The following is a 21,221-nucleotide window of genomic DNA, read 5'->3' as shown; positions in this document are numbered from 1 at the left end:
ACAAGAAAGGCACCTGGGGTGGATGGGATCTATCCAGTTATATTAAAGGAGGCAGCAGAGGAAGTAAATAAACCCTTAGCCATAATTATGAGAGCTTCCTTGGACTCAGGGGAGGTACCCACAGACTGGAGATGTGCAAATGTGACCACAATTCACAAAGGAGGATCAAAGGCTGACACAAGTAATTATAGACCTGTGAGTTTAACTTCTGTTCCAGGAAAATTAATGGAGGCACTAGTTAAAGAAGCACTGCAGGATCATTTAGACAAGACTCAGACACAGCATGGTTTTGTTAAGGGGAAGTCTTGCCTGACCAACTTGATTGGATACTATGATGCAGTCACAAAGGAACTGGATGCAGGGAATAACTTTGATATTATATACTTGGATCTTAGAAAGGCTTTTGATACTGTTCCACATGGATGACTGCTGCACAAATTGGAGCAGTGTGGCATTGGAGGCAAATTGCTGCTGTGGATAAAGGAGTGGTGAGGGGGAGAAGACAGAGAGTGGTAATCAATGGACACTGCTCGTCGTGGACTAATGTTATTATTTCTGTATTCATAAATGATATTGATGATGGTATATCAAGCTTAATGTCGAAGTTTGCAGACGATACAAAGGTAGGCAGGGTTGTCAAGGACACCACTATGCTGCTGCAACAGGATCTGGAAAGGTTGAGCAGATGGGCTGAGAGGTGGCAAATGAAGTTTAACATTGAAAAATATAAAGTTCTACACATGGGAAACAGCAACCCCAGAACAACGTATCAACTCTGTGGTACTACACTGACAGTGGTAGAGAATGAAAGGGACCCGGAGGTGGTTGTGCAGGCAGATATGAAGTTCTCTGAGCAATGCAGACGGGCTGCAAGAGTAGCTCATGGTGTATTGTCAATGATATATAGGAATTTTTCTAGCAGGGATAAGGAGGTTATTATTCCCTTGTATAAGGCAATGGTCAGGCCACACCTAGAGTACTGTATACAGGTCTGGAGACCTCATTTCAAGAAGGATGTAGATGGGGCCAGTTCATGGGGTTTTATCAATGATATATAGGAATTATGCTAGCAGGGATAAGATGGTGATTATCCCATTGTATAAGGCAATGGTCAGCCCACACAATCTTGGGCACTGCATGCAGGTCTGGACATTTTACATACATTTTAGAAGATGTAGAGCTGCTAGAGTGAGTAAAGAGAAATGTAACAAGATTAGTAAGGGGAACAAAGGGGTGCACTTACCAAGAAAGGTAAAACTAGTAAAGAGAAATGCAATGAGATTGGTAAGGGGAACAAAGGGATGAACTTACCAGAGTCTGGCAAGTGTAACAGAGTCTCTCCACTTGCTGTCTGATAGACGTACTGTTTCTGCTGCATGCCTCTTCTACAGATACTTCTATGGGCACTGTTCTTCCGAATTGGTTTCTATAATTCCAGCTCTCTCTTTCAAAACAGTCTGAAAACGTGCCACCACTAGCCAACATCCATTTACTGTCCAACTCCAAACTCAAAGAACCAACTTTTCATCTTCCTCATTTATTCATTAAACTACCGTTTTCTGGAACAACCTTCCTTCATACTTATTTCTTGAAAATTACAGTCTACAGAAGTTCAAGTCCAATGTCAATAAATATCTTCTTTTGTCTTCTCAACCTCCAACCCAAGCACGGTACTAAGTACTATAGGTTCTAATACCTCTCGTGTTTGGGGTTTACATAACAAAAAAAAAAAAACTTACCAAGAAAGACTTCAATTTTGCGAACTGCAGCATCTGGAGCCTAGCCACCTCCAATATGATCTGATTGAGGTGTTTAAGGCATTGAATGGATTGAGCAAGCTCAATGCTGATAGGATTCTTCCTCTAGCTAAAACTACACCATCAGGGAGCATAAATTCAAACTGAAGAAGGATGGTTGCAAAAAGAAGTGGGTGCAAAAAATAATTTTGATAAATATCAAATTAATAATAATAATAATAATAATAATTGATAAATATTATTATTATAAATTAATAGTAATAATATTTATCTCATTATTAATAAAAAATAATTTCATAAAATATTATAAAATTATTATTGTTGCAACCATCATCCACTTTGAGAATAAATGTGCAGAAGTTTGCCTTTAGCCGGCGGGTGGCTGATTGTTGGAACAAACTTCCATCTATTGTTGTGGCAGTGGATAGCTTAATTAAATTCAAGGAAACGCTAGGCAAATGATTGAAGGGAATGAACTGATGAAATGGGAAGGGGTTTTTTGCTGATGCTGTATAAGCTTGTGTTCTTGACTTGTTTGCCACTACTAATAGTAATAGTGCAGAAATATATAGCAGCATAACCACCAGTTATAACAAATGAGCATAATACCAACACCACCACCACCACTACAGTTTAACTTCTGAGTTAAGTGCACATATCAAATTTGCAAAGCACCCCCCCCCCCCAAAACATGGATGAAGGTAACACAATCCTGAAACTCCTTCCTCCTATAAACTTTACAGTTTACTATAATAAACGTAATAAACTTTAAGTCATAAATTTTTTTCAGTTACATAATATTTCTTTGTTAAATGAGACACTGCTGGTAGACATTTCAAGAATGTGAACTCTGAATCAATTACTTTTCTACAATCTATAACAAGCAATCGCATTAACAATATGAACAAGTAACTTCACAATGCTGTTTGTCCCACGTTTTCAAAGACTTTCATTCTTGCTCATATATCAGTATTAATAGTGGCAAATGATGCAAGAAAGAAAGAAAGCTTATGCAGCATCAGACAAAAAAAAAAAAAAAAAATTTTCACCTATCCATCCCCTCCAATAGCTTGTCTAGTTCTTCTTTAAATTTATTCAAACTACTTGTGAAGGCAACGTTCTGCACATTATTCTGCAGCCATCCTTTCTCAATTTCAATTTATGCCTCCTATTATGCATAGTCTGAACAAGAGGAATAATCCCGTCAGCACCCAGTTTGCTCAAGCCATGAAAGCCTTAATCACCTCACAATGCCTAGTCTTCAGATACTACAATTTGTAAAACTGAAGCTTTTCTTAATAACCGCACACCCATTTGTTCCCCTCACCAATCTCATTACCGTTCTCTGTACCCATGCCAGCAGCTCTATATCCTTCCTAAAATGAGGCATTTCATTCTAGCAAAATTCCTGTATAACACTGACAAAAACCTGTGAGCTTTCCTGCCAGCCTGTCTGCACTGCTCAGAGAACTTTACATATGACTGCACAATTACTCCAAGGTCCTTTCATTCTGAGATTACTGTTACCCATATGCAATACCTTACATTTGTCATGTTAAACTTCAACTGCCATTTCTCAGCCCATCTGCCTAATTTTTCTGGATCTTTTTGCAGTAGTATATCTTCATTACTGTCATTAACTACCCTGCAAACCTTTGTATCATCTTCAAACTTAGACATTATGGATATACACTCATCAATGTCATTAATAAACACATAAAACAACAATGTGCCCAGTGCCAAACTCTGTGGAACTTCACTAACATTAGTCTATGAAGAGCAGTGTCCACTGAAAACCACTCTGTATTCACCTATTCAACCATCCCTTTATACATAGCAGCAACTTTCCCTTAATGCCACACAGCTCAAATGTGTACATCAATATTTTATGTGCAACAGTATCAAAAGCTTTCCTGAAATCTAATTATACGTATACTATTAAAGTTATTTTTTGCATCCAGTTCCTTTGTCACTGCATCACATTATACATCAGATTGGTCAGACAAGGTCTCCTCTTAACAAATGCATGCTGTGGCTAAAGAATAACTGTACTCTTGTCTTCGTCTATCCACATAAATGTTGATAGGTGAAGGCCTCCAGTAAAAAATTCCTATTTCAGTTCCCGACAAAATTCAATATAACTGAATTCATTCAGTTCTACAACCTGCTGGTTAGTTTCCACAAAGCAGAAGGTTGCAGTGCACTAAAGTTATTTGTGCATGTTTTTATTTTTAGGTTTTAATCTTATTCAATTTCAGATAATATTGTTTCTTCTCAAGATTAACATTATGTATTGAAAGAAAATCATTGTAACTGTCTTATGCAGTTTTCTGAAGTGTGTTGTAAAAAAGAAAAGATAATACCATGTTTCAGATATAGGTTTTTACCAATTAATAGCATTTGTGCCTATTAACAAAATCACCAACATAACAAATGCTTTACCAATCTGCATTATGTTCTCCAAAAACTGTAGCCATCCTTCATCCCATTCCAAATTACTCTAATCATGTCACAGTCACTGCAAATAACAAAAATAATGGGGTTTCCATGGTTTGAAAGACAGATCACTTTTTTCAGAAATGTCTGCACTGTGTATTTGAAACCAATTTAATGAGAATCTACATAAAGAAAACTGCTCAGACTTTTTGGAAATATTTCATTCACTGTCACAATGCTAACAGGAGTTGCACATGATTAACAGTTATTTCAATAACTTCTTTTCCACAATGATACCTCCAGTAATTAACTTTTTTGTGGCAGTTCTTTATTTTTTCATGCATTTGGCATCGCATTAACTCCATCTGCAGCTTTCTGCCACCATTGCATTTTGAGCACGAATCCCAAAACTTCATAGCAACCTGGAGTTTTGGCCCTCTGCTGCATATTTACAAATAGAACCATCAAGATGATTCTAAGTGTACTTAAACTTATTTAAATATTCATTAAAAACTATGAGTATCATCCACCAACCTAGATGAGCATGTGATCCCACAGAGAACTATACAAACAGGGAATAATGAAGGTGAAAGGAAGAAAGATTTTATAAGATTGAAACTGGCAAGTGCCACTATTTCACAAATTTGAGAAAACAAAGTGACAACTTCTGAAACATTAATTTGTTGGACAAATACAAAAATATACTCTGCCAAACCTGTGCATCATAAAATATATTTTGCAGCTTAATATTACTAGAGCTAGCATTTAAAAAATAATAATAATAAATAAAAATTTATAAAAGTCACATGTAAAAATTGATTATATTTAGATCACTGGAAATAAAGTGTGTAAAATAAGCGTCCATAATCAGAGAATTTTATTCTGACAAATTCCATTCTGATAAATGACTAACAGAAAGAAACTGCATTACAATTTTGATTTAATATTAAAAAAATAATAAATAAATAAAATAAAATAATATATATATTATTCACACCTGTCTCGGCATTGATACTCGCTGCTAAGTGGAAATGAAGACCTGGTGTTGCTGCAGTAGAACCCTGGAGCCCAAAACTATGAAAATCATGCACACTGTATGTACTTGGAAGGATAGGTATTATTTCATGTGGATCCTCTGTGAAATTTGTTGCTTGGCGCTTTTTATACTGATTGAATGACCTGAAACATTCAAAATATTTGTCAGAATTAGAACCAGACTGATTATCCAATCAATCATTTTTTTCAGAATTGACCCAGTACCATTTTTACTTGATACTAAATATATAATGGACACGAGTAAAAAAGTATTTCTCTTTTAACAATTAAAATTTAAGCATTAATATAATTTGTTTATTTGATTTTAACATCATGATTTATAGTGAATATGCAAAATAAGCACTAATTAAAACATGTAAACCATCATAAAGTGAATTTTCAGAGGGGAAAGAATTACCACTAATAGGCTAAAATTTCCAAACATATGACCACTTAACATTGGGTTTTTTTTTTGTTGAAACCTGTCATGAGGCCTAAGTGACTGGTATTAACAGGTGTACCTCCAAAATAAAGATCTCAATTTGCCTCTTTACTTAATGATCAAAGATCTTTTTTTTTTTTTTTTTTTTATAGCTTCCTAAATATGGACAAACTTATCACAATAGTTTCTGAAGTGATTTTTATGACATTTTCAGAAAAATTATATGTATGCACCCATCTGGTGTATCACCGCCATCTTCACAACTATTTAAGCGAAGACTGATATGGGACTTCATCATAGGCACTAGGAAGCTTCAAACTATGTGTCTGTTTATAGTTGAAGGTTACTTGCTTTATCTCTCCCACTAATTAAATAAACATCTACAGTCTCTCATGAGTTATTTTAAGATTTGTTGTTGGTTTGGTGTGGTGCACTAAAGCATGCCAAATTTGAAATAAATATGAAAATGCGAGTAATAGTATCTAATATATACTGCCCTACCATTAATATCCAGACACCCCTGCATGGATGGGGAAACAGGTCCTATGCATGCAACACGTCACAGAACCTGCTATAAATATGCACACTGGGCTTCGAACAGACAATTGCAAAAGTGGGCATGCAAGATAACATGTTCAACAGAATTACCTCATCCGTTCAACAGAATTACCTCGACAGTTCAACAGAATTACCTCGACAGTTCAACAGAATTACCTCGACAGTTGAACAGAATTGATCACCATAGCAAATGCTAGATGCTGATTAACATGGTGTAAGGAGTGTGAATCCTAGACTGTAGAGCAGTAGAAAACAGTCCTATGGACAGATGAGTCGAGGTTCACACCCTACCAGTCTGATGGATGTTCCTGGGTGTGGCGAATGCCAGGGGAACAGTTCCTTCCTGATTACATCCTCCCAACAATGAAGTTTGGTGGAGGCAGTGTCATGGTATGAGGCTCCTTTCGTGGTTTAGCTTGGGCCCATTAGTTGTTATCGACAAAACCATGAATGCTGTGCAACACCAGGACACTCTGGACACTTATGCACTTCAAACGTTATGGCAATACTTCAGGGAAGGCCCAAATCTGTATCACCATGCCATACTACTCAGGTCGTAACAGAGTGGTGTGAGAACATGGGTGTGGAAAAGTTGGATTGGCCAGCCCAGTGTCCTGATCTGAATCCTACTGAGTATCTTTAGGATGTATTAGATCATCAGATACGTGCACGTCGAGATTGCCCAAAGAATAACACCGAACTGGTGGCTACGTTAAAAGCCAAGTGGAGGATCTTATCACCTGACATTTATAAAAAGCTGGTTAAGAGTATGCCGAGAAGATTGAAGGCCATCATAAAAGCAAAATATTTCAGCACAAAATATTAAACAATACAATAAAAGCTCTTTTTTTTGTCTAAAGGCAGGTGTCCGGATATTAATGGTAGAAAATAAAATATAAAAATATAAAAAAAAAAATATTATATATATATATATATATTTTTTTTTTTTTTTTTTTTTTTTTCAAGTGCTTATACACATAAGCAGAAATATATGCATATGTACATATTTGAAATTTCAAGTGCTTTTAAAAGCTTTTTCAATCCAAAAACGAATGAGACTAACGAACACGTATTTATATTTCATGTCTAAAATATTATTTTTTTTTTTAATTTTCAGCAGAATTAATTTTTCTTTATTTTTTTTAAAATAAAAGGTGTAATAAACAGTATTATTTAAATATTTAATTTTTTTATCAAAAATAAACATTACATACAATAATTATCACATACTGAAATACATTCAGAAAAGATGAATTATTGGTATCCTTCAATCCAAATGGGAAAAAACCCACACTTTTCTAGAAATTTAAGCAACTGTCAGATACAGTGCCACCATGTATGCTGCCACTGCCACATTAATGAAGCCAAATTGCACAAAGTTGGTGCACAGATATATACTGAATATACAGAGGTTGCAAAAGGATGCAAAAGGTGTACTTGAAGTTATGCAGTCCAGACTAACAGTAAACAACTTTGCATACAATGTTTGTATGAAGTTGGTTTACAATGACTTGAAAAAAACTTATTATGCTTGCTCCCCAAGAAAATAACTTCCTTTCTGCATAAAAATATATAAATAATGAAATATAGTTGAACTTCTTTATAACGAATTTGATAAATTCAGTGAGAAAATTCGTTACTGAGAAATTTCTTTATACAGAGAATATCTTTTTTATTGGAAATTATCTAATTAGAAAATGAAACTACATTTTTAATGTACATTTCAAAAACATACTTAAATTACAAGTTTATACAATTTTTGTGGGCAAGTACTCCAAATTAAAAAAAAATTGGTAATTTTTGTTTGCACAATACAATTAAAAAATTGTCTTGATTCTCAAAGAAAATCTCACATTATTCACAGACCGTTAAAAACATTATCAGGAACATTTTCACAAAACTGTAGACTGAAACAAACTGTTTTAAAAGCGTGAATCATTCCTTCATGAGTTGGCTTTTCTATGGACTGATTTGATGCATCTTCAGTGTCATAGTTAATTTCTTCGTGATCATGTTGCATCTAACACTGTTCAGCAGTATTTCATCTTCATTTGGATGCTCTGCTTAGCCAGATCTTGATCTACATTAACATAACCATCCAGTGGTGTGATTTTTGATGTTTCCAGATGATTCTAATAATGTCCAAATGTTTTTGAATTGTGAAAGTGGCAGTTCATCTTGTAAGTCTGGTTGTCATTTGACTTCTGTATTCAGTGCAAATCTTGCTTTCAAAAAACAATTTTGAATAGTGTATTCACTGATATTGTTTGACCAAACTTTTGCCAGTTCGCAGATGCAATCTCTAAGTTTTTTGTAACTTCCAAGTTTCTATTTTCTTGTAATGCATTGATAATCTTCATTAATATTCTCGTTCAATAATGAAATTTAAAATTTTTAATAATGCCTTGGTCCATTGGCTGGAGTTTTGACGGTATGTTTGGTGGCACAAACAACTTCACTCTTTTAAGTTTGGCAGGATGTCATGGGCAGTTGTCAGTAATCAACACAATTTTTCTTTTGTTATACTCTTGTCCAGTTTTAATATCCATTCTTCGAAAATATCCCGTCATCCACACTTTTTTATTAAAGGTGCAGTCAACTTCCAATAATTTTGTGCCTCTAAAAATCATGGGTCTTTTCAATTTCCGATGACTAAAATGACTTAATTTTTCACTCCTGTCATATTGGCTTCAACTAGCACTGTGATTCTTTCTTTGCTTTGTTTTCTGCAAAAACATTTATTATTCTTGAAAGCAAGTGTTCTGTTGGGTAAACATTTAGAGAATAAACCCATTTCATCAGCATTAAAAATGTCCTTAGGTTCATATTCTTCCAAAATCTTCTTTAAGGTGCTGTTCCTCCAACTTTTGGAATCTTCTTCACTTACATCAACACTTTCTTCACTGATAACCTTTTCCAGAGTTCTGTGGTGCTTCTTAAATTTATCTAACCACCCAGTGCTCGCATTAAATTTTGTATGTCCAAGAGACTGCAAATTTCAGAGCTTGTTACTTAATTATTACTTAATTATTGGACCTGATATTGGTATATTCTTTTCAAGTATCATTTGCAAACATTTTAGAACAGTTTTCGTATACCCAACTTAACATACTCAACATCTTCATATACACACACAACTTAACATACTCAACATCTTCGTATACACACAACTTAATTCACTTTTTGCCTGCTCCTCCTTCTTCAATTGCATTTAAAATTGATTCCTGATTTTTTAAAAGCATAAATAGACTGCTTGCAGGTATGTTATATTTCTCAGCAATATCTTTTTTTCTTAAAACCCTGGTCAATATCATGAAGAATGTTGACTTTATCATTACTACACTTTGACATTGTTTCCACAATGGTAAAAATTACTCAGCTGTAACAGGCTGTAGCGCACTACCAATACATACACCGTGCAGCCCAGTGCAAAATTTGCTGTGCTGACCATATATTGATTTGTTACTCTCACCCACTCAATGATGTTCACTTGTCAATTCAACAATATCAAATGACCTTCTCTATCAATCACTTTGAAGAATGATGTGACTTTCCTTTTGTTCCTTTTATTCTGCTTTCATTCATATATATATATATATATATATATATACAGGGTGTCTCAAAAATATTGGTACAAACATTTAGGGGAGGTAGGTAACATCTAAAGGAATGTGAATCGCATAGGAACCCATAACCAGAAACGTCACTGTAAGTTGGTAGATGGTGTTGTTCATCAGTTCGCGAGAGGGAAAATTTCTGGTTTACTCATTCAAGCAGTAGTTGCTGCATGAAGAGCATGCATCGATATACGAACTGTGAGCTGGCGGACATGCACCTAGTGTATGGATTAGCAGAGGGCAATGGACGAGCCACTCAACGAATTTATGGAGAACGCTTCCTAGACAGACATGTACAGAACCACCTTTTGTTTGCACGTGTGCATCAAAATTTTTGCGATTATGGGTCATTTAGAGGTAACAGGAGTAGTGGGGGCAGACGACGTTCGACGTGAACTCCCGCCATCGAAGAAAGTGTGTTGAATGCCGTCCACAATAATCTACTACCAGCATACGTGCCGTTGCCTCTGCCTTAGAAGTGTTTCGTTGCAGTGTACAGTGTTTGGCATGACGATTCCTTAACACCCCTTTCATCTCCAAAGGGTTCAGTTACTGCTCCCCCAAGATCATCTTGCACGTGTGGCTTTTGCGCAGTAGTTTCTCCAAGAAACTGTTCAAGACTTGAATTTTCCAGCCTATGTTTTGTTCACGGATGAGGCTTATTCAATCAGCACAATGTTCATGTGTGGGCTCACAACCCACATGGTGTGTGCCCCCATGTGGCACAACATCGCTTCGCAATAAATGTGTGGGCAGGTATGGTCAGTGACTGCTTAGTCAGCCCATACCTGTTACCATCACGCATGAACTCTGCTAAACATCGGATCTTTCTTCAACAAATTCTACCAGGGTTACTTGACAATGTTCCAGCAAATGTGAGATGCAACATTTGGTTTCAACAAGACAGGGCACCTGCCCATTATGGAAGGTGTGTTCGTGAACATTTGAACAGGCATTTTGGGCGTCGATGGACTGGCCGTGGTGGACCCATTGCCTGGCCCCCACGCTCACCTGATTTATCGAGCCTTGATTTCTTTCTGTAGGGGACCCTCAAATCTATCGTGTATGAATCGTCTGTGAAGATGGAAATGGATCTCGTGGCGAGACTCATCTGCGCTGCTGCTACTGTCAAAGAAACTCCAGGTGTGTTCGAACGTGTCCGGCAATCCATGCTGTGTCGGTGTCACACATGTATCGCGTCTCATGATGGAACCTTCGAGCATCTGTTGTAACATCATGAAATGCATCCATCTCGTACTCCATTGTTAATATTATGTCAAATAAATGTTTGCCACTAATTACTGTCTTGTGTCATTTCTGCTTCTTGTGCCTCTGCTACTACTTTCCCGTGACGTTTCCGATTATGGGTTCCTATGCGATTCACATTCCTTTAGATGTTATCTACCTACCCTAAACGTTTGTACCAATATTTTTGAGACACCCTGTGTGTATATATATATATATATATATATGAAAGAAAATTATTTGTTAATGTACGCTGCATGTTGCTTTTCAGGAAAAAAAAAAAAAAACCTATGTGATTGATGACAAATTGTTCAAAACGAACGAAATTTTTAAAAAATTCATGAAAACCATCAATCAGGAGTCCAGTTATGTGAAAATTATCATATGATGATTGACAGGAAGGTCACGTGGTATGGTTTAGGTCAGAAGCGAATGTCACTCAGTAGGAATTACTAAAAACCAACTACCGAAGCATTCTATATATTGCCACTGCAGTACGCTAAAGCTTTCCACACAGCAAATTTCATTTTCCACCCAGCCAACATAAATTTACAAATCTACCTTATTTATTGCAAAGTTTATGAACTTTTAAGAAAACCCATTTGGTTTTATCCCTGTAGCAAAAATGAAACAAAGACTCTCCTACAGGCATCAAATGGCCCCAAAGTGTTCACTAAAAGTGATGGTAATTCCAGATGCTAATGAGCAATTTCGGAGGGAAGGAGGCCATATTATATTTGAACAGCTATTTAGCAGTAAACACTTGAAAATCTATAAAAATGATTTTGCTGAATATTTTAAATATTCGTTATAGAGAGACTAATGAGGTTAATTTGCAAAAAATTTGTAATAAAGAGAAATTTGTTAAATAGAAGTTCATAATAAAGTTCTACTGTATATATAAAAATAAAAATTTTCGGTAAAATTCAGAGATGGGTGCACCCTCCAAAATGCCAGTAAGAAGAAGAGGGTGAAAGTAACGATTGACGGGTGGTGACTCCACCCACTCACTGCTTTCCCTCGTTCTCCTCAATTGCACATTACAGGTGGATGTCATGTGACATTACAATATGTCCGAACTGAAATGAAGAAAAAGGAACGGCAAAATGGTAATTTTTGTTAAAAACAAGTAACAAAAATGCATGTTATTCGGGGATTGCAATATGAAATGAAACAATAAGAGATGAAATGAAGAAAAAGAAATGGCAAAATGGCAATTTTTTTTAAAAAACAAGTAAAAAAAAATTCACACCATGTGTAACCACTGATTCTTCTTGCCCGTACATTACTAGACGATTTCATGAGAATTAACAATGAGAACTGATGATGCACGTCAACAGAAATGTTTTTTTTTTTAAATGTTTGGTGAAGGCTGTCACACCTAATTCTCTGCTTTTGTGGACATACATTACTACACAATTTCACGAACAAAAGACAAAAAAAGTGCAACCACTGATTCTTCTCGCCCGAACATTACTAGAAAATTTCATGAGCAAACTTATCAATGAGAATTGCTGATGCATGTCAACAACAGGAATGCTTCTTTTTTTTTTTTTTTTTTTTTTTTGGTGGGGGCTGCCAATCCCTAACCCCTGCTTTTGTGCCCGAACATTGCTAGATTATTTTGAGAGCATTAACAATGAGAATTGCTGATGCAAGTCTGCAACAGAAATGTTTTTTGTTGTTGTTGGGTGCTGCTATCCCCTAACCCCCGCTTTTGTGCCCATACATTACTAGACAATTTCATGTGAAAAAGTCAAAGCAAAACACTCACCTAACCAGTGCGATGTCCTTAATCAATCACTGTTCTGAACTACTGGCTTGTATATCACTGATATGGCATTGAGGAAGGGAAAAAAATCACAGTAAGAAAGAAAAAAACTTACAGCAGCAACACAAGGGCATCCACATACAATGAAGGAAAACAAAAACTGAATGTAGGAAATTATGCATTCCTAATTAGCCAATCAGATAGCTCATCAGGTGACATTTCCTAATTTTTTTTCCACCCCCAGACACCCACTTTTGTGAGGGTGCCTTCCCCCATACCAGCACTATTATTCAGCCCTGAACAAGCAAAACCACACACCTTTTTATTTCTAATTACATATTTCGAATTGGCCAATCAGATACAAACATCCAAACAAAGACAAGGAAAAAGAAAAATTAACATCATGTGACATTCTGAACAGCAAAGTTCATAACCTATTATGGCTATGGGGAAAGAGAAGGGAAAAAGTGAATGGGCAGTCTCCCCAAGTCAATCTGCCGTATCGCCGACAATCTGGAGGGTACATCCTCATCTCGGCCAAATTTTTATAGAGTACGACCCCACTTAGCCGTAATGTCATCAATATCACGGTCATAGAGGCCATTCTCCATAACAGAAGAGTATTTTTGCCACTTGTCGCTCATAAGAACAGGTCTAAGTATAAGACCTTTTGTAGGCCAGAGGAATTTCTAAAAGCTTCTCCAACTGGGATGGTACTTAGCCAATCTCATGTGAAGAGACCAGAATTTTTGCATGTGAGTTATTCTGGGTTTTGCAGCCTGCAAAGCATATAAACACACATTTGTACAGACCTAATACACGATGGTGCAATATAAGTCACTGATGTGCCTAAAACCCTACAATAAGCAACTGCAGATCCTGTGTTTATGTTTCTGTTTAATGAAACTTTACTACATTCTTCCTGTAAGATTACAGTTAATTATTCAGGCTCTCAATTGTTGTACAAAAGCATCCCAAAGGTATTCTGCCAAAATTCATAACTGGATCTCAGATCTGAGCTCCACATTTGAAATGACCTATTCATCACATTAGTCTTCTCAAAGTAGAGTTGTACTAACCATGCTTTGTGACAGGGAGCAGTGTCATGCTGTTACAAATATGACTCCTAGCCAAAATATTGCCACAGTACAGGTAGGCAGAATAGTTCCATAAATGAAACCAGTGCACCAAGCCTAAAAAAAAAAAAGTAAAATTGATGTCATAATTTATTGTCATTGATAATGACAGGCCCATATCATTAACTATTATTGAACTTTAGCATTGGCATTAGTAAAGGCACATGATGTAAGAAAGCAAGCTTATACAGCATCAGCCAAAAGAGAGAGAGAAAAAAAAAAAAAATACCCCTTCCCATTTCACTGATTCATTCGATCCAAAAACTTTAATTGAATAATGAACTAAAATTCAATAATGAAATTAGTTCAATAAAGAAATTAGCAAATTTAGTTCAGTAATGAAATGAAATTTCACTGGCATATGCCCAGGTGCATCCATCTTGATACACTGATTATATGGCATGATTCAGTACTCCACATCACATTCTGCCACTAATATAATGCCTACTGCTGCTTTCTTTGCCAGAACAGGTGTAGAAGTGCATGGCTGAGAGAGACACCCAATATATGAAATGTTTTGCTGATGACTGTTGTGTGTCCTATATGTATCCCACTTCTGTCATTTACTTTTCAGGTCAGCTTATTATCCTATCAGCTATAGTACCCTGGATTACGACAAAGTTGGTCCCAAATAGTTCTGAACAATCACAATTTTCTTTTTTATTTCTGAGAAAGAGGATTTTTTTTTTTTTTTTTTAATCTGCTTGTTGCAGACCAAAGAGCAGTGCAGACAGTCTGCAAGAGTAGCTCATGGTGTCTTGTCAATGATATACAGGAATTTTTCTAGCAGGGATAAGGAGGTGATTATCCCCTTGTATAAGGCAATGGTCAGACCACACCTTGAGTACTGTATACAGGTCTGGAGGCCTCATTTTAAGAAGGATGTAGGGCTGTTGGAACGAGTACACAGAAGGGCAACAAGATTAGTGAATGGAACAAAGGGTTGCTCTTACGAAGAAAGGCTTAAGTTTTGCAAATTACACTGTCTGGAGACTAGGCACCTGCGAGGTGATCTGATTGAGGTGTATAAAGCCTTGAATGGTTTGAGCATGCTCAATATGGATGGGATTCTTCCTCTTGCTCAGAATAATCGCCTCAGTGGGCATAAATTCAAATTGAGGAAAGACGGTTGTAGGATAAATGTGCAGAAGATTGCCTTTAGCTAGAGGGTGTTTGATTGGTGGAACAAACTTCCATTTGTCATTGTTGAAGTTGATAGCTTAAATAGATTCAAGGCAGAACTTGACAAACATTTGGAGCATGAAATAAGGGGTTTTTTTTTTTTTTTTTTTTGGCTGATGATATGCCTAAGCTAATGCTAATACTAATATACAATTCTCCAATTCAAAGGAAGAGTATTAGCATTAGTAGTGGCATATTATGTAAGAAACAAGCTTATACGGCATCAGCCAGAAAAAGAAAAAAAAAAATATTTTTTTTTTTTTTTCCTGGCTGATGCACTATCCATTTGCTCCAAAAGTATGTCCAGTTCTTCCTTGAATCTATTTAAGCTATCAACTTTCACAATAGATGGAAGTTTGTTCCAGCAATCAACCACTTGCTGGCTAAAGGCAAATTTCCACACATCTATTCTGGAATTGTATTGCCTCATTTTTAATTTATGGCCCCCCCTCGGGTTTGAAGGTAATCAATGAATAAAAGTTTAGTCCTTGGGAGGAAAAAAAAAAAAAAAAGGTCAGCAGAGTGGTAATTGATAGTACTCTTTGGAATTTCTTGCAGCAAAAATTATTCAGATTTGTTTGAATCCCATGAAAATTTTGCAATAAGTGATGAATCCCCTACAGCTTTTCTAGTCTGCACTCAAATATTTTGGTATCCATGAATTTTTTTGTGCCTTAATTCTTTAAGGATAATATGATGGATTCATTCAAAACGGAAGTTTAACATTCCTTCCAAGTACTGTAACCCAATCCAATGATCATTCAAAATCAGGCCCTAGAAGAGCATTAATGTATTCTGTGTTTGACTCAATCGTGGGTCTTGCAAGGCAGGTTTATATTTGGTGATTCTATGATCTTTTTAAATTCAACAACCCAGTTTTTAGTGGTACTGCATGAATGACAATCATTGTGTAACAGTTTCCATCATATACTTGTGGATCTGCTTCAAATATAGAACATTACTTGTAAAAAACATAAATAACATAAATAAAAAATATAAATGAAATAAATAACAATATTTGGAATAGGACTCCGAAATTCAGTGACATGTATATAAATTTTTTTTATTTATATTTATATAAAATATATGATAAGGTAGAAATTACCCCTTGAACATTAATTTAAAACATTTTATGAAAACAAAACAGGGATACAAGAGCACAAATCAGAAAATGCATTACTGATTGCCCCAAAACAAAACCTAAAACAAACAGTGAATCATATGCTTAACATATATTGTACTATGTGCTAAAGATGATTTGAAGGAGATTTGAAGACCATATTGATATACTTTTGATATGTCAGTATTTGAAAAACACTACTAAAATTCACAAGAAAAGTAAATATTCTGTAAAACACACGATTTTCTGCTATCTTCTGATATAACCAGAAAAGTTAGAAAATAAACATATGCTTTTCAACAAAACATCAGAAATTTTTAAATAAATATACTTTAAATAATAAAAGAAATATTCAATCAGTATTAAATAAAGAAACTTACTTCATATGCTTTAGCCTTTGCATAATATTTTTCCTATACCTCTGAGTTTGTGTCTGTGATGAGTGTGCACCTATTGCATTAATTTGCTGTAAATTGATTAAACCATCTTCAGGAACTAGTGTATGAATCCACAAACGACAGATATTGTCTAAACATGAGGTCACTAACATATTAGCCACAGATGCCCTAAACAAATTATACAAGGTAATAACTATTTTTATATATTTACTACTATATTATGTTAAACTTAATTTGTAAATAGCTTCATTTTAAAATTAATTTTTAACCTTATTTTTTGATTTTCTGATGACCACTGTAACCTCTTGGTGGAGCAGAGGCTTCTAACCCACATGCTGTGAACTACTGTCTTAAAGAATTAAACATAAAAAAATCAGATAACAAAAGTAATAGCATTATCCTTATTAAAATGGAATTTAATGCCATATATATAAAGGTTGTCATCTGCTGTTTCTTATAATTTTATTCAGAATTATTTAAAGTTTAATAGATATATTTTTAAAATAAAAAATTTGTACAGCATTTCTTTTAAAAATTAATTTAGTTTATTGAATGCTAAATACTGGAGAACTGAAATTCAAAAGTCAACATCTAGTTCATGGAAATGCTTAAACAAATGAACTTATAAGCAATATTTGAAATCCACTGCAGGAAATCATCAATCGGTCTTTACTACTACAGGTTGACCATCACTAATTTGGAGCGTTGGGACCTGTGGGTTGCCGGATCACTGATGGTTATTTCAGCACATACATTTTGCCCAACAGCTAACCACCTCCTTTCACATTTAACACGTTGACTGCCAAGCTAGTTTAAGAAAAAAATTCCCCAGGGGTCAAAAAAATATTTAGGAAATAATTTGATTAGTAATTCTAAAATAAATATTGTAATGTCAGTGTTGTCATTTTTTTTGCTTAAAATATAAAGAAAAAGTCTTTTTTTATGCAGCATATATGTGGCCAACTTGGCCACATATGTTGGTTACTTTATTTCTTGAGAAGCCGTGTCGGCCACATGTGTGACACTATTACGGCATACATATAAAGGTCGTTTGTGAGTAGTTTACTGCATGTGCGGCGAGCGCTGCAACAAAATTAATTACGATAAAATAAACTCTCAAACATCGTGTTAAGTTTGTCAGTATTGTTAGAGATTTAGTGAAAACAAGTTCATTAGCACGTTGTATTATCCATCATATTGTGTTGTGTTTTTCCCACAAGTTTATATAAGTGTGTTGTAAAAAAAAAAAAAAAATTTAAAAAGGAATGGCTAAAAGAAAATTACTAAGATAAGAGGAACCGAGAGAAACTGCTGGAATTTACAATTAAACAGAGTTAAACTTCTCACAGACACATTGCTGTTCAGTTTTTTTTCAGAAATTCAACTTTATCTGTTATGGACAATGTACGGTGTTTGCGGTTTACACCACGAGAGGCACTTCCTTTATGCATTGGAACCATGGCTGGGGCTAAATGCAAGCAGGTTATAGTAATAAATGCAGAAAAACAAGTGGGAATGGCTTGCCGGTGTTTATGAGTTCATGCCAACAGCTGATGCTGCAACCAATGCCACCAAAACAGTAGCGGCAGGTAGCTGCACTGATCCGGGAAATTTGAAATTACGTTCGCGGAAATTATGTCCGAATTAGTGGTGGAACCGGATTATCGGTGGCCGGATTAGTGAGGGTTGATTTGTACCAAATCTACAGGTCAACCCTTACCAACCACAATATTTTGAAAAGCTTTCGGTTGTGTGTCACTTGAGCACATTTCTATTTGATATATGAAGACATTTACTATTACATAATGGTGAATGATCTATTTCTCTTTGATTCTACATTCCTTGAAAAAATAATTAATAAAGAAAATATATATTCATATATAACATATGAATTTAAATAATTATTAGAATAACAGAAGTGTGTATTTTACTATTCCTCCAGTATGATGTTCACGATTCCCTCATCAATTAATTTTTTTTTTTTTTTAATTTGAAAAGTTTAAGTGTAAAAAATTCTTCACATTGACATGTCTGTCAATAAACACAGTTGCTATAAAAGCAATGTGGAGTACCCTTTTTTTTTTTTTTTTTTTTTTTTCAGCCACTGGTTGGGCAATAATTTTTTTTGGATAACAAGACTATTGTTTCTAATGATGGTTTTTTTTTTTTTTTTTAGTATAAAATATAGTATCAAAATTAAGAATAAATATTTTAAAGTTTCTCATTTTAAACTACTTCCTACCTTTTAGCCCCCTAACACAAAAAAAAAAAAAAAAAAAAAAAACTAATTGGAAGTAAAGACACCGTATGTGTCTTTACTTCCAATTAGTTTTTTTTTCACACATCTGCTAGACTGTTAAAAAAAAAAAAAAAAAAAAAAAGGACAAAATATATTATTATACAATTGACATACTCACTTTGGCATATATTTACTTGTTTTTCTCCATGAAAGACCAGTTACAGCTCGTGGATGGGCAATATATATAAAAGTAAAATTGACCTCATTTGTTAATGCACAGTGAAAACCTGATTGTGATGTAATGCTCACTGAAAGAGAAATAAGAAAACTATATAAAAACACACACACACAAACACTGATATCACAGTCCACAACATAACACAATTATATAATCATGCTAATATATAAATAATAAATTCAACAACGCTGAACTTTAATCCTCAATAGATTATAAAAAATTGCACTCTGTGAAATGTACTATACAATGTACAACATACTGAAATGTACTGTACTGTACAGCTCCACTGGTAGTAAAGTGAAGAGAGCATAAACTAACTTAGAAAAATTGTCGCGTGCTGATGAAGCAGTAAAAAAACTGCCAGATTGGCAGCTGTCAGATAACTCTCAATTTAGGAAACTTTTCTGAGCATTACTTTTCATAAACCAGGAGAATAAGGGAAGGAGGGGCTTCACTCCCTAAGATTGTCTTAGGGAGTCACCTACAATTATTTATTTTTTTTTTTTTTTTGATTTGATAGTTGTTGGCGCATCGGCTTCTATGGCCATATTGCACCTCCCAAGGTTTTTGCAGTACTTTGATCCAAGCCCGAGGCGGGAATCGAACCCGCGACCTTTGGGTTGCCGGGCAGGTACTTTACCCACTCGGCTAGCCTGGTCGGCTACCTACAATTATGCTTCCACATTATTTGTAAACAGAATTACTTTTACATGCAGTTACCCCTCTAAGACTAAATTGCCCTTAAAGGCTACTGCGAAATAATGCTTATATCATTGGTTACAATTAAGTTATTTACCAACATATGTAAATAAAATTGAGGTTGAGAAGACGAAAGAAGATATTTGTTGAGATTGGAGTTGAACTTTTGTAGATTGTAATTTTCAGGAAATACGTATGAAGGAAGGTTGTTCCAGAAAACGGCAGTTGAATGAATAAATGAGGAAGATGAAAAGTTGGTTCTGTGGGTTTGAAGTTGGACAGTAAATGGATGTTGGCTGGTGGCGGCACGTGTTCAGACTGTTTTGAAAGAGAGAGCGGGAATTATAGAAGCCAATTCAGAAGAACAGTGCCCATGGAAGTATCTGTAGAAGAGGCATGCAGCAGAAACAGTACGTCTATGAGAAAGCGAGTGGAGAGACTCTGCTAGAGATGAATCATTAATTAACCTAACTGCCCTCTTCTGAATGGAATCAAGAAGCCTGAGGGAGGTTTTGGGGCACCACCCCAAATGTGGGAACAATATTCCATGGCAGGGCAGATTTGCAATTTATACAGAGTGAGCAGCTGTTTGGAAGAAAAGTAACGCCGATAGCGAAAGAGAAAACCAAGTTTTTTTAGATGCAGAGGAAGCAATATTTGGAATGTACTTGTGCCAAGAGAGATTAGAAGTCAGGGTAATCCCCAAAAGAGATATATCATTTTGCCTAGAAATCGGAGTGTCACTAAAGATAAGCATAGGAGCAGAAGAATCCTTTTTGCGAAATATAAGACAAGACTGAGTTTTAGAAGGGTTGAAATCAACTAAGTTGTCTTTGCCCCACTGGAGAATTACCTGAAGATCGGCATTTAAGGAAATGGTAGCAGATTTTCGAGAAGTTGAAGCTGATTAAGCAGGACAAGGTTTCTCAAAATGGAAAGTGGAATGCAATGTGCTATCATCAGCAAAACTATGGATAGGATTTCCAGTCAACGGAAGAAGGTCATTAATATACAAGAGGGAAAGAGTGGGGGGAAAGAACTGAACATTGGGGGACACCGACATTAATGGAGAAGTTAGAAGACAGAGCCATCTACCATCACCCTCAGTGAACGATCAGAGAGAAAACTGGATAACCAATTACAAAAAACAGATGGAAAACCATAAGATGGAGCTGGAAGAAAAATGGGATGCTAGCAGGTCACCTTTATCCTTGGCTGAAGTGACAACAGTACCATCTGGTTTGGACAGAGGTGGGAGCAGAGATGGGCAAAAGTTGCGGCCAATAGCTTTGGCAAGAGACCAGAATGCTCAGCTGCCATTAGGGCAAGAAGCAAGTTTTCTACTCTT

The 21,221-nt window shown here is 35.5% G+C and overlaps 1 protein-coding gene across 3 annotated transcripts in view; it reads right to left on the bottom strand.

Moving 5' to 3' along the window:
- Positions 1-21,221, bottom strand: part of Rbcn-3A (rabconnectin-3 alpha) — a 980,796-nt gene that overhangs the window by 757,049 nt on the left and 202,526 nt on the right. For all 3 annotated transcript variants that reach the window (XR_016547873.1, XM_090388469.1, XM_090388476.1), the window contains exons 8-10: positions 19,115-19,244; positions 16,680-16,865; positions 5,191-5,372 (exon numbers count right to left, since the gene is read on the bottom strand). Coding sequence is in view for 2 of the 3 variants with exons in the window: in XM_090388469.1 (XP_090244595.1) it covers positions 5,191-5,372; positions 16,680-16,865; positions 19,115-19,244 (498 nt within the window). In the remaining variant the exon portion in view is untranslated. The remainder of the gene's footprint in view (positions 1-5,190; positions 5,373-16,679; positions 16,866-19,114; positions 19,245-21,221) is intronic.

Source organism: Mastigoproctus giganteus, chromosome 2 (assembly GCF_048544385.1).
Source record: "Mastigoproctus giganteus isolate SK-2022 chromosome 2, ASM4854438v1, whole genome shotgun sequence".
Classification (NCBI taxonomy): Eukaryota; Metazoa; Arthropoda; class Arachnida; order Uropygi; family Thelyphonidae; genus Mastigoproctus; species Mastigoproctus giganteus.
Note: the sequence above shows the minus strand (reverse complement) of the source record. Positions and strands in the feature narration are given on the sequence as shown.